Source organism: Haliotis rubra, unplaced genomic scaffold (assembly GCF_003918875.1).
Source record: "Haliotis rubra isolate DU_JTF1 unplaced genomic scaffold, ASM391887v1 Scf121, whole genome shotgun sequence".
Classification (NCBI taxonomy): domain Eukaryota; kingdom Metazoa; phylum Mollusca; class Gastropoda; order Lepetellida; family Haliotidae; genus Haliotis; species Haliotis rubra.
The window spans coordinates 358144-370435 of NW_025765126.1; the positions used below are offsets into that span (position 1 = coordinate 358144).

At 40.7% G+C, this 12292-nt stretch overlaps 1 protein-coding gene across 1 annotated transcript; it reads left to right on the forward strand.

Moving 5' to 3' along the window:
• Nucleotides 1–2238: 2238 nt before the first annotated feature.
• Nucleotides 2239–5065, forward strand: LOC124265258 (ras-related protein RSR1-like). Its single transcript, XM_046700049.1, has 2 exons — nucleotides 2239–2761; nucleotides 4965–5065. The coding sequence occupies exons 1-2, from the start codon at nucleotides 2239–2241 to the stop codon at nucleotides 5063–5065; spliced, it is 624 nt and encodes a 207-aa protein (XP_046556005.1).
• Nucleotides 5066–12292: the final 7227 nt, after the last annotated feature.

Here is a 12292-nt window from a genome sequence, read left to right on the forward strand (position 1 = left end):
CGTTTTCAATTATCACTTATCAATCATGAAGAACATATCGAGGTAAGTGTTGAGTGACAATAACTGCTCTTAAACCGTTTCGACCCGGAGGAACCCCACTCACACCAGCACCACTCAAAAATAGTTCCCACGAATCAGATGATTCGTTCTCTTTACGGGATGAGGCTGCTCTCCCTATACACCAGATGGAAATTGTTTCAACACTGGGTGTCCTTTGGACTGATGTTTTATATTTCCAATACTTTACTTTGGAGTCTACATTTCACAACCTTTGAATTATTATAGTGCATTCTTTTTCGTATAAAATTGCAACGAGCGCCATTGCTCATGATATAGTTGAAATCGAACAACGAGTCTTCTCCATAAAAGTAGGGCTTGGAAAAAATGCATTCAAGCATTGTATATCTGAGTCATAAAAGGCACCAAATGTCATTGAGTCAAAACAAAATGAAACTAAGAACTTCAGTGTTTAGGATAAAGGAGCATGTTGCTGATTGACCATTGACCTTGATGTTCAACGTAAGCTCCGTTCTCTGTACAGTCTGTGTGTATCTTTATTTTCTCTCTAATCATCCCTCGCACATGGTAGTATAGACATGGGTCTATAGAATATACGATACAATCTGGAGATGCGTACTGCTGTTAACGGATGACTGCCAAGGCAATCGATTTACAAGATGTCAGTCACTCAGTGCCTCTAATAACACGACATTAGAGCGACTCGCCATAACCAACACACGAGCATACCTGTCGTAGACATATCGACCAGTCTCTTGGCGACCATAACAAATAATTATCTCACACAAACAAGTTGACCCGCTATATGTGGGACGTGTTGTCAATAACTGATGTGAACATATTCTATGCTGACGGAATGGGTGTTCCTCATGTTTTGTAAGAGTGAGTGAGTTTAGCTTTACGCCACTTTTAGTACTATTCCAGCAATATCCCGGCTGCGAACACCAGAAATGAAGCTATTTGCAGACATATTGGATTTGGTGGGGCCAGCGAAATTATATGTGTAATAAGTTTTTGTGTCGACGTAAATAATGATCTGACCAAACCAAACGTCAACATACGGAATTATGAAAATAATCTGACACCAACTTATCCGACACCACCAACTTATCTGACACCACCTAAAATCAGTTTGAAGTAGCAGTTAGTGACCTTAGATCGTCAAGAACCCTCCCTACTTCAAATCCCTTTTCGCCCTGATGATGTTTCATAGTTTTACCAGCAACATCCCAGTGCTAGATCGAGGTTTCACAAAACTGAAAAAATGTCAGGGACAACATTGAATTGGGCTTTTTCCCGCATTAACATGTGAAACTCCGTGATTTAAAATGATAATCATTCAAGTCACATCTATGAAGGAGAATCACAGAACTAGATAATGGAGGTATGCCGCTAAGTACGTTAATCCTAACACATCCTCTATCTTCACTCAACATCCAATCAGTATGTTCACTCTCTGTGTTCAGTCTATGTGGATCTGTTATTTCATTCAAAATACTCAACATTCACCCTCCACACGTTCACAAACAGAATATGCATGTTCTCTTTAAATGCAGCCTACATATTAACTCAATATCAAAAATATGTATTTACTTCAAATGTCACTCTCCATACAACATATATGTCCTCCTTCACCAACACATCTGCTCACGTCTAGTGCAGTTTCTGTATTCAGTTTTAAAGATCGTCCCTGATCAAGTCTCCATGCATACTATACATATAGTCTCTGTGTTCATTATTTATACCATTTCCATGATTGCTCTACATACAATTTCTTTATTCGGTATGTTCACTGAACAGCTTCCTTCTGGTGCATGGTGGCAATTGGTATTGCCCTGCATGGCGCTCGATGTTAAAGGATGTCTGCTAAACGTCAGTAGAATTTGCCTGTGTGAGGCAACCATGCGGTATGGTACTTCAGCACAATTAGCGCTCAAGTCTATGTGGAAGAACTTGAGTTCCCATTGGTGGCATCTGATAAGGACCAGTTGTTGAGCGACTGCCACTGTGGGCGTCCACGTGATCTTTCTTGACGTCAATGTAGGCGGAAGTATGTAGCAATACGTAAACATAAGATGTGTGATAAATACAGTACATTGCTATAAAATGGCTCCAAACCTTGTCCACAGACCACATTCACTTTTTGATTCATCAGGTGAAATGTTTCCCTTTCGAAGACCAAGAGCTGACGGGCATGGTGACAGACTGAGAGTAGCAGTCATGGGAGCGGCAGCTTGTGGAAAGACATCATTTCTTAACCAGTACCTTCAACAGATCTTCCAGCACACATATTTTGTAACCGTCGGAGAAATCCACACCACGCCAGTGGAAGTAGAAGGGAAGCCAGTTGATCTAGACATCTGGGACACTCCGGGTGGACTCTACTTTGAAGCATTAAGAATGAGAGCTATTCAGAATTGCGATGCATTTCTCTTGGTGTACGCCATGGATGACATTGAGTCCTTTGAGAAAGCCATTGCACTGCAAGAAGACATCATGGAAATGAGAGGACCAGTTACAACGGTCTTCATTGGAACCAAGGCTGACCTCAAGTCCAGCCAATGGTTGGAACAACAACACCAATTTTCTGATTTCGTGAGTGAAAGGATTGGCTGCGCCCATCATGAGGTCTCGGCTAAAACTGGAAGTGGTATCTCTGAAGTGTTTGTTGACATTTTTAAACAATGGCAGAAAGGACAAAAGAAACCAAGAAAGTCAAAGATACCAAAATGGCTGAAGAATGGTAAAAATACCCTGACAACATATCTGAGGTCCATATTTTCATGATGATAATAAATATGTTATATAGTTTCATTCATGTTGTTGTTTCTTTTACAAAATGTTTCTGTTGTCTGCTATAAGGCTGATTGATGTATTCTTCCTACACAAGGAAACCTTACCTTGAAATCTAACCTCCCATTTAGCCAAACTGAAATAAGGACGGCGAAACTTTACAATAGCGCTGAAGCACAAGCTCAAACAATTACAACGCAGTACAGTACACCGTCGTCATAATGGGTATAATGGTCTTCACAAACCAAACAGATGCAATTCATAGCGGCCTTATGTACAAGAATGCATGACTGTATCTGAAATAAGCACTTATGCCAACAGGATGTCCAAAGCTATTTCATGTAACGTTCCACCGCCTCCGTGGTGTAGTGGTTAGAGCGTCTGCCCGGAGAGCGGAAGGTCGCGGGTTCGATCCCCTACCACATCATACCTAAAGACGTTAAAATATGGTACTTGTTGGTCCCTGCCTGGCGCTCGGCATTAATGGGTACAACAAGGACTGGTCGGTTCGGAGTCAGTATAATGTGTCTGAGTGGGGTATTCATGTTTCACTGCGGCATGGTATCTCAGTGGGCTAGCACTATAAAACCAGCTTCAGTCTGGGCTAGTACAAGCAACCGCACCTACACATACACACGCATGCACGTCGTCATATGAGCGAAATATTCTCCAGCGCGACGTAAAACCCAATTTCACCTCACCTCACCTCATGTAACGTTCCTGTTTTGACGACACCTTATTGACAACACCTTATTGACGACACCTTATTGACAACACCTCATTGGTATGTGCATCATCAGAGTTCTGAAGTAAGTTTATGAATTGTTGATTTAGGTTTCTGTTCATATTCTACTACTATACTGTTACAAAAGTAGGGGATATTCAATAAATCAAGCTTCCCAACTATTGATAATTTATTATTTTATTAACAGTGTAACAGGAACATCTGACTGACTGAGATTTGTATTTCGTTCGCCTATTGCAATGTCCGCCTCTTGCCTCAAGTCACCTCCTCGTGGTGAGGTCTTGGTAACGTAATAGCTCTTTCCCGGTGTGGACCCGGGGTAGAATGTGTCAACAGCACCCAATTGCTGGTCGTAAAAGGCGACCGAATTGGGCAACCTTTTTGCCGTGGGCTGCGCCCTTGTGTCGATGGAGGAAGGGATTCTCGTGGTTGAGTGCACTGGTTCCATGAACAGTGTTCCTTTACCCAATACACCACTTCGACCATTACTTCACCTGGACGGAATGGGCCCGGTTTTAATGATCGGCTGGTCATGCCTGTGCATGTATATTTTGCTGCACAAATGCAAGAAACTATGTCAAATATCTGTCAGATGCATTGGCTTGTTTGAATTTCAAAAAACTTCAGTTTTGTAATCTGCCTCGAATCCTATGCTACACGTGAAGGTCCGGGTTAGAATATTGATCTTCAGTAACCCATGCTTGTCGTAAGACGCGACTAACGGGATCGGGTGGTCAGGCTCGCTGACTTGGTTGACACATGTCATTGGTTCCCAATTGAGCAGATCGATGCTCATGCTGTTGATCACTGGATTGTCTGGTCCAGACTCGATTATTTACAGACCGCCACCATATTGCTGAGTGCGGCGTAAAACAATACTCACTCACTCGAATCCTATGCCCAGAAGGCGGTGTCTCATGGGCCAACCTGCTAGAATAATTACTTTTTATTATTCTGCTTGAGAATCATCATCATAGTATCCTTGGTGCTGCAAGTGTACTTGTTTTAGCATTGTCTTTATGATGCTCCGTGGTGGGTGGGGAACTGGGATGATGAAAGTTTACACATCAAAATGGATCTTGAAACACACACACACACACACACACACACACACACACACACACACACACACACACACACTGAAAAATAAACGTCAGCTTGATCAAAGTACAACTGATAGTTGTAGGCCATTTAAATAAGTAGACAACTGGCCAAGATGTCTAGTGAGAGAGTCTCCAGATAAAAAAAAATTAAACTCAATCCGTTTGCTGTTTCTAAAGCAGTGTATAGTATAGCAGGAGACGTAAAAAATATGAAGCGAGTGAGATCTGGATCATTTCTCATAAAATGTAGCAACTAGCGTCTAACCTGCTATCAGCTGTTACGTTGACTGAATTCCCTGTTTCAGTGTCAATCGATCGGACCCTCAAATCTAGTAAAGGCAGAGGTAGAGATCATCTTTTAGAGGAATTGACAGAACTTTACGTCATGCTAGAACTCAAAGATTAAGGTGTCACGTACGTGAAACGATTTACAAGGATTCAGAAGTGGTTCCAACAAACACATACCTATTCTCATTTGTCTCTCCAACGGCACCAACATCAATCAAAACAGGATATTGTAATATTCAAGTTGAATCGTATATTCCAAATCCGTTGATCCGGGCAATAAATGCCCAAAATTTGGTCATGGGATCAATTTATGCTCAAACCCAATAACTTGTGCTCATTGTGGGGAGCAATCACGTCACAGAAGACTGTTCAGGTGAGTATTCCTCATCATCCAAGGATTGCCCAGTCTGGAAGACGGAAATGTAGGTTGATACAACATTCTCAAAACATCAGCTATGCTGAAGCTAAGAAACTTGTACCATGTGTCCACCAAAATGATTCTTATCCTTCTGTTATCAAAAGACCATTCGCGACCACAGTCTCAGTTTAATGCCAGACAAAACTGACATGGACAAAGTCTATTTCTCCTGAACTTGTCCCAAATCAAGAAATGTTAGTCCGAGGAGACGTGTTAGTACTGACGTGTTACCAGCTACATTGACATCATCTCAATCTCAGTCTATGTCTTCTTCACAGAAGGGTCACGCATGTCCAAAGACACAACCAGACAAGCCCAGGCGTAGTAGGTCACCAATAAATGCACCTAAATTATGAATTATACGGCACCCGTGAAGAGCCACCTCCTTTGCTGGGTAACGCTAAGAGCTCTTGATGGTCGTAAAAGGTGACTGATTTGGGCAACCTGTTTGCCGTGGGTTGCGCCCCTGTGTCGGTGTAGGACGGGAGTCTGGTGGTTGAGGGCACAGGAACAAGGATCAGGTGTTCCTGTTGCCCAACACACCACTTCGCCACTTACTTTACTTAGACGGGGCACCCGTGAAGAACCACCTCCTCGTGGTGGGTGCTGGGTAACGCTAAGCGCTCTTCAAGCCCCCGTAGTGGACCCGGGGGTATATTTGGTCCACAAACCCGTTTGCCGTGGGTTGCACCCCTGTGTCGGTGGAGGTAGGGATTCTGGTGGTTGAGGGCATAGAAACCAGGAACAGTGTACCTATTGCCAAACACACCACTTCGGCCCTTACTTCACCTAGACGGGTGGTTGAATGGGCCCGGTTCAACCAATAAGGCTGGTCACGCCAAGCTCTGAGCATTACATTATGTAATTTTGAAAATTGTAACATACTATTTTTAAAAGTCTTGGCGAATTTTTAGAATTTTAGAATTTCAAATACACACATTCATGTTTTTGCCTATAGTCGTATGCCCAGAAGGAGGTGGCTCATGGGCCAATCAGGTTGAACAGCTACTTTTGTATTATTCTGCTTGAGTATATCATCCGGGTATCCTTGGTGCTGCAGGCTGGAAACCCGCCTGTTTTTTAGCATTGACCTTGTGATACTCCGTGGAGGGTGGGGAGCTCGGATGATGAAATAGTATAATCTTACCATGGCTTACGAAACACACACCCCACCCCACCCCTAAAAAACCGTCCTCTTGATACTACTGATCCTAATGTTAACGACCAAAGACTGTCCACATCCATTGACTACTGGCCACGTTTTATTGTAATTGAGACCATTGACAGTACTCCATTAAAGCTGAACCCTTTCGCCGTATCAAAAGGCATACAAGGCATTGGGAGGAGATGTCAGAAACGTTAAACGTTTACGGACAGGTTCTTTACTTGTTGAATGCAGTAAGAGGCAGCAGGCAAACAACCTCCTGTCAACTAAATCCTTTGTCGGGATTCCCGTATCAGTCTCTGCCCACCGAACGCTTAACACCAGCAAGGGTATAGTGAGAGACCGAGACCGACTTTTTGCTGATATGATGGAAATTGATATTGCCTCCGAGATGAAGGACCAAGGCGTGATATTTGTAAAACGTTTCACTACCCGAAAAAACAACCAGATCAAACAAACCAACACCTATTTGTTTTCATTTTCAACTCTAACTGCTCCTAAATCAATAAAGGCTGGTAACTGTTACATCGAAGTGGAAACGTATATTCCGAATCCACTGAGATGTTTCAAGTGCCAAAAGTATGGCCATGGTGTAAATACCTGCACATTGTCTGTTGTGTGTGCTCACTGCGGTGAGAAGACCCACACAACAGAAGATTGTGACAGTAATTACAAAAATGCACCAATTGCTCAGGAGACCATTCCTCTTTCTCTAAAGAGTGTCCGATTTGGAAGCACCAGATGGAAATAAACAGGATCAAATTTACTCAAAATATTAGCTTTGCCGAAGCGAAACAACTTGTTCAAAGAGGCGACCCACAAGAAACATATGCTTCAAAAACCAAAACACCCATCCACTAAAGATTCTAAATCTTCTTCAGATTCCCAAACAAACTTGACTTGGGTGAACACCGATTCTCCACAGACTTTCTCACCCGCAATATCCACTCAGACTGCTGAGCCACTTCCTGACATGTCACAAAGTCAATCAGGGTCAGCTTCTGATCATGATTCATCATCACAGCCACCCACAAGAGCTCAATCGTTCTCTAATGTACAGCAAATTCCTAGAGAAAAAAATAAACCTAAGCCTGATTATTCAAAAAAGCAAAGTGGCAGAGACCCAAAAGGGTCCGAAAATAAAATCAAACTTTATAACAAATATAATAAAAATAATAAAAGTACTTTTATAGCGCCTATGGATCACTTGAGGAGTCTGAAAACGTCCATTCTATGGCACAAAGCTTGTCGCCCAACAAAAAAGTGTGGGGTAGATCCCCAATAAATCCCTCCAAAAGATAGGTTATCCAATACTATCATACAGTGGAATTGTAGAGGACTAAGGAATAATTTCAATGAATTGCAGCTCTTAGTCCAGGATTTTAGTCCGTCAGCAATCTGTCTGCAGGAGACATATTTAAAACAGACAGATGCTTTTGAACTACGTCATTTCAATGCATAACATTATTTTTTTGCCACATATTCGCAAACTATGGTTCAATGATAAATGCAAACAAGCTAGAAAGGAACGGAAAAAGGCAGAATACTATTTCCGTCGACACCCCATGGTGCATAATTTGAATAAATTTAAGATTTTAAATGCTAAAGCACGGCGTACTTTTAAACAAAGTAAACGCCAATCTTGGCAAAACTATATATCATACATTAATTCGCGTACGCCAATGTCTAAAGTCTGGAATATGATCCAAAAAATCAAAGGTAAGGGCTCCAAATCTAGCATTCACCATTTTAAAGATGGAAACCAGTCATTAACTAATAAAACCGATATTGCTAATAAACTTTGGCTAAACATTCTTCCTCATCAAATTATGAACCAAAATTCCAACAATACCAAAAACAGCAAGAACAGAAAGCTATTAATTAAGCTTTAATTGTTCCCATTCCTAAACCTGGACGTGACATACTGATCCTTCCAATTATAGGCCAATTTCACTTACTAGCTGCGTTTGCAAGACCATGGAATGCATGATAAATAAGAGACTTGTTTGGTACCTGGAATCCAATAACCTAATAACAGATACATAATGTGGTTTCCGCAAAAACAGAAGTACCATCGATCATTTAGTGCGTTTCGAATCTTTTGTTAAGAATGCTATAATTAATAAACAACAGGCAGTGACGATCTTTTTCGATCTAGAAAAAGCATATGACACCACATGGAAACATGGGATTTTAAAAGATTTACATGACTTTGGATTACGAGGCCGATTGCCTCAATTTATATCCAACTTTTTTAATGACAGGCAATTTCAAGTCCAAGTGGGTTCAACACTGTCTGACCATTACAATCAGGATCAGGGTGTCCCACAAGGCAGTATTTCATCTGTCACACTATTTAGTATCAAGATCAACAGTTTATCAAATGTTTTAAATGATTCAATCGATGGATCACTCTTTGTGGATGATTTAAATATTTCTTGTCGCGGTAAAAATATGCACACTATTGAACGGCAAATGCAGTTGTGTTTAAACAAAATAAATAAATGGTGTCTTGAAAACGGCTTTAAATTTTCTAAATTAAAAACTAATTGTATACATTTTTGCCGTAAATACAAACCTCATAAAGACCCAGAACTATTTGTAAATGGTACACTCATCAAGGTTGTCAAGGAGGCCAAGTTCTTGGGTATTATTTTCGGCTCCCATTTAACCTTTTTACTGCATATTAAATTCCTAAAGAATAAATGCCTGAAGGCACTGGATTGTTAAAAGTTGTTTCCAACTCTAAGTGGGGAGGGGATCAAACTACCCTCCTACATCTATACCGATCATTGGACCAGTCCAAGCTTGATTACGGCTCCATCGTCTATGGTGGAGCTTGCAAAAACAACCTAAAATTACTTGACTCTGTCCACCACCAAGGCCTGAGGCTCCGTACTGGGTCTTTCAGAATTTCTCCTATTGACAGTCTCTACGTCGAGGCTGATGAGCCATCACTTAATAAACACCGTATCAAATTAGGTTTACAATATATTACAAAACTACATGCTAACGAGTCTAACCCTGCTTATAAATGTGTCTTTAATCCTCTTTATGAGGATTTGTATAACAAGAAACCTTCTCTTGTTCCGCCTCTAGGGCTAAGAATTAGGCCATTCTTTACTGCTGCCGGCATTTAGCTGTTTAATATAGCTCCTTCCCGACTTCTTTCTTCTCCTCCTTGGCAATTGGTTAGACCACAAGTCGACCTAACATTAACATTGTTTAAAAAATCAGAAACTAATGACTTACAATATAAACAAGAAAATAATCAATTAAAAAGTAAATATAATACATATAAATCCTTATTTACAGATGGGTCCAAGGATGGTGGTGCAGTGGCTAGAGCCACTGTCATTGGGTCCAAAACAATATCTTCCAGATTACCCAATGACAGTTCAATTTTCATAGCAGAAGCAAACGCAATACTTACAGCTCTTAAATATATAAATAGACACCCTAAATATAAACAGTATATCATATTTTCCGACTCTCTTTCTTGCCTTCAGGCTATTAAAAAGCTTTATTGTAAACATCCACTTTTAATAGAAATTATAGAATTATATAATGATCTTGCAACTGACCAATACGACATCGTCTTCTGTTGGTTACCCAGGCACGTTGGCATTTCTGGGAACACTTTGGCCGATCTTGCTGCCAAGGCAGCAATCAACAAATCTGTGACACCACTTCTTATTCCATACTCTGATTACAAAGCTAGCATTAGAACTTACATCCGTGATCTGACGCAAAAGAAGTGGGACACCCAAGTGGGTATCAATAAATTACATGCAATAAAACCAACTATCGGTTACACCTACTTGGGTTGTCAGTCCAGATTTGAAGAGGTTATCATACGACGATATCGTATTGGCCAGACAAAATATACTCATGAGTACCTATTAAAAGGGGAGGATCCTCCTTTTTGAATTCCTTGTGATGAAAGAATCACGGTCAAGCATGTCTTGCCTGACTGTGTTGAATATTCCATCACAAGGGATAACTATTTCAAATCACGAACCGTTAAGGATCTTTTTACTAATATAAGTTCTCATTTAATTATTGCATTTTTAAAAGAATTAGTCTGGTTAACTGATTTGTAAATAGATACATATTCTATTATTGGTAGTTTAGATTAGTAACTGAGATTGTTAGTGTACCCTCAAAGGGGGGTTGAAGTAGCGTAAAATTATTGTCCTCCTAAGAGGGTACGCACGTCCCGAAACATTCAAAGGAAATTTAAATTTACCAGCTGTTTTAAATGTAGCAATTTTTGTCATTTTAATTTTGGCTAAATTTGACTTCAATCGCCAGCGGCTGAAGGGATGATATAAATCCAACTAGGGTCCATGCAGGTAGCAAAAGTACTGTAAGTCCCCATGGTCCCTAGTTTGGTTATCTACCTTCAGTTGTTGGCGATCTATAGCCAGTTTTTATATTGTATTGTCCAAATAGTGCTATTAGTTTTAATTTTCCACACTAGTTTTAGTTGTAATTGTGATATTCTAGTTGTTTCACTGTCCTTCGTCGACAGGTATTAATAATATACATCTGTTCCATTTCAATGTCACATATGTTCTCGTCACGATATGACTGAAATATTGCCGATGTGACGTTAAATAATACTCACCTAGACGGGTGGTAGAATTGGGCCTTTTCTATCAATTGGCTGGTCACGCCATGCCCTGTGCACAGCACAATTTTTTGCACACATAACTTATTGGGTATTGGTTATTCTGATTATCAATTCAATGTACAAAGTATTGTTAGATTAAATTGCCTAGAGTCTTATGCCAGAATGCGGTGGCTCATGGACCAATCTGGTGATATGGGCCTCTAAATTTCTTTAGACTAATGTCATGGGCCGAACCAGCCTGACATTTGATCTTAGCTTAGCTATTTATGTCCTTATTTCTGGAGTATAACATCCCTGTAGCCCTGGTGTTGCAGTCTGGTTTCCACGGCAGCAACGTCCTCGTTGACACTCGATGGCGGGTGGAGAGCAGGAGTGCTAAATTATATTCACATACTTTGAGGCCAAAAAACTAGTTAATGCAGTCTAAATCTTCTACCGGTCTGACATATTCAGAAACAGTTTCATCTTCTGCTCAAACATCTGTTAGGAAATCTACAACAGTCTCAACTTCCTGTCAAACTGTGCTATGCTTGGTTAATGCAACTCAAATACACTTGGATGACAATAGTCCCATAACACAAGATTTCCAACGTTCTTGAGCCTCCCAGACTGAGGAAACACCATCAGAAGATATAATTTCAACCCAGACAGCAGATGGTGTTGCCCACCTTTCCAGCAAAGAAAAGAAAAAGATGAGGAAAAAGACGTTTGCAAGAGTCTTCTAGTTTGACGCCTGTGACGGTTCAAAATCTATTTGAGCCACTGGACACTTGACACTTCTTCACGCACAGAGTGTAGCAGTGGCACTTCCACGCGCTCACGGTCTCAAGTTAAACCTCCCTAAGCATTTTTATGAAATTAATACAATGGAATTGCAGAGGCCTTAGGAACAATTTTAACGATCTACAATTATTATCACAAGATTTTACACCATCGGCTTTTAGTCTACAAGAGACATACCTGAAAAGTTCAGATACATTTGAAATGCGTCGGTACAATTCATTTCATTCATTCTCACCTCCAGGTGATAGAGCTACTGACGGCGCTTCTATTCTCGTGAAGCAAGATGTTATCCATAGCCCGGTTCCTCTAAAAAACAATCTTCAGGCTGTTGCTGTCCGTCTTA

Bases quoted from the DNA above. Each gene is read 5' to 3' on its own strand.
- LOC124265258 (XM_046700049.1), top strand. From the start codon at position 2,239: ATGGGAGCGGCAGCTTGTGGAAAGACATCATTTCTTAACCAGTACCTT. The intron at 2,762-4,964 runs GTAAAAATACCC...TCCCTGTTTCAG, and splicing joins ACCAAAATGGCTGAAGAATG to TGTCAATCGATCGGACCCTC.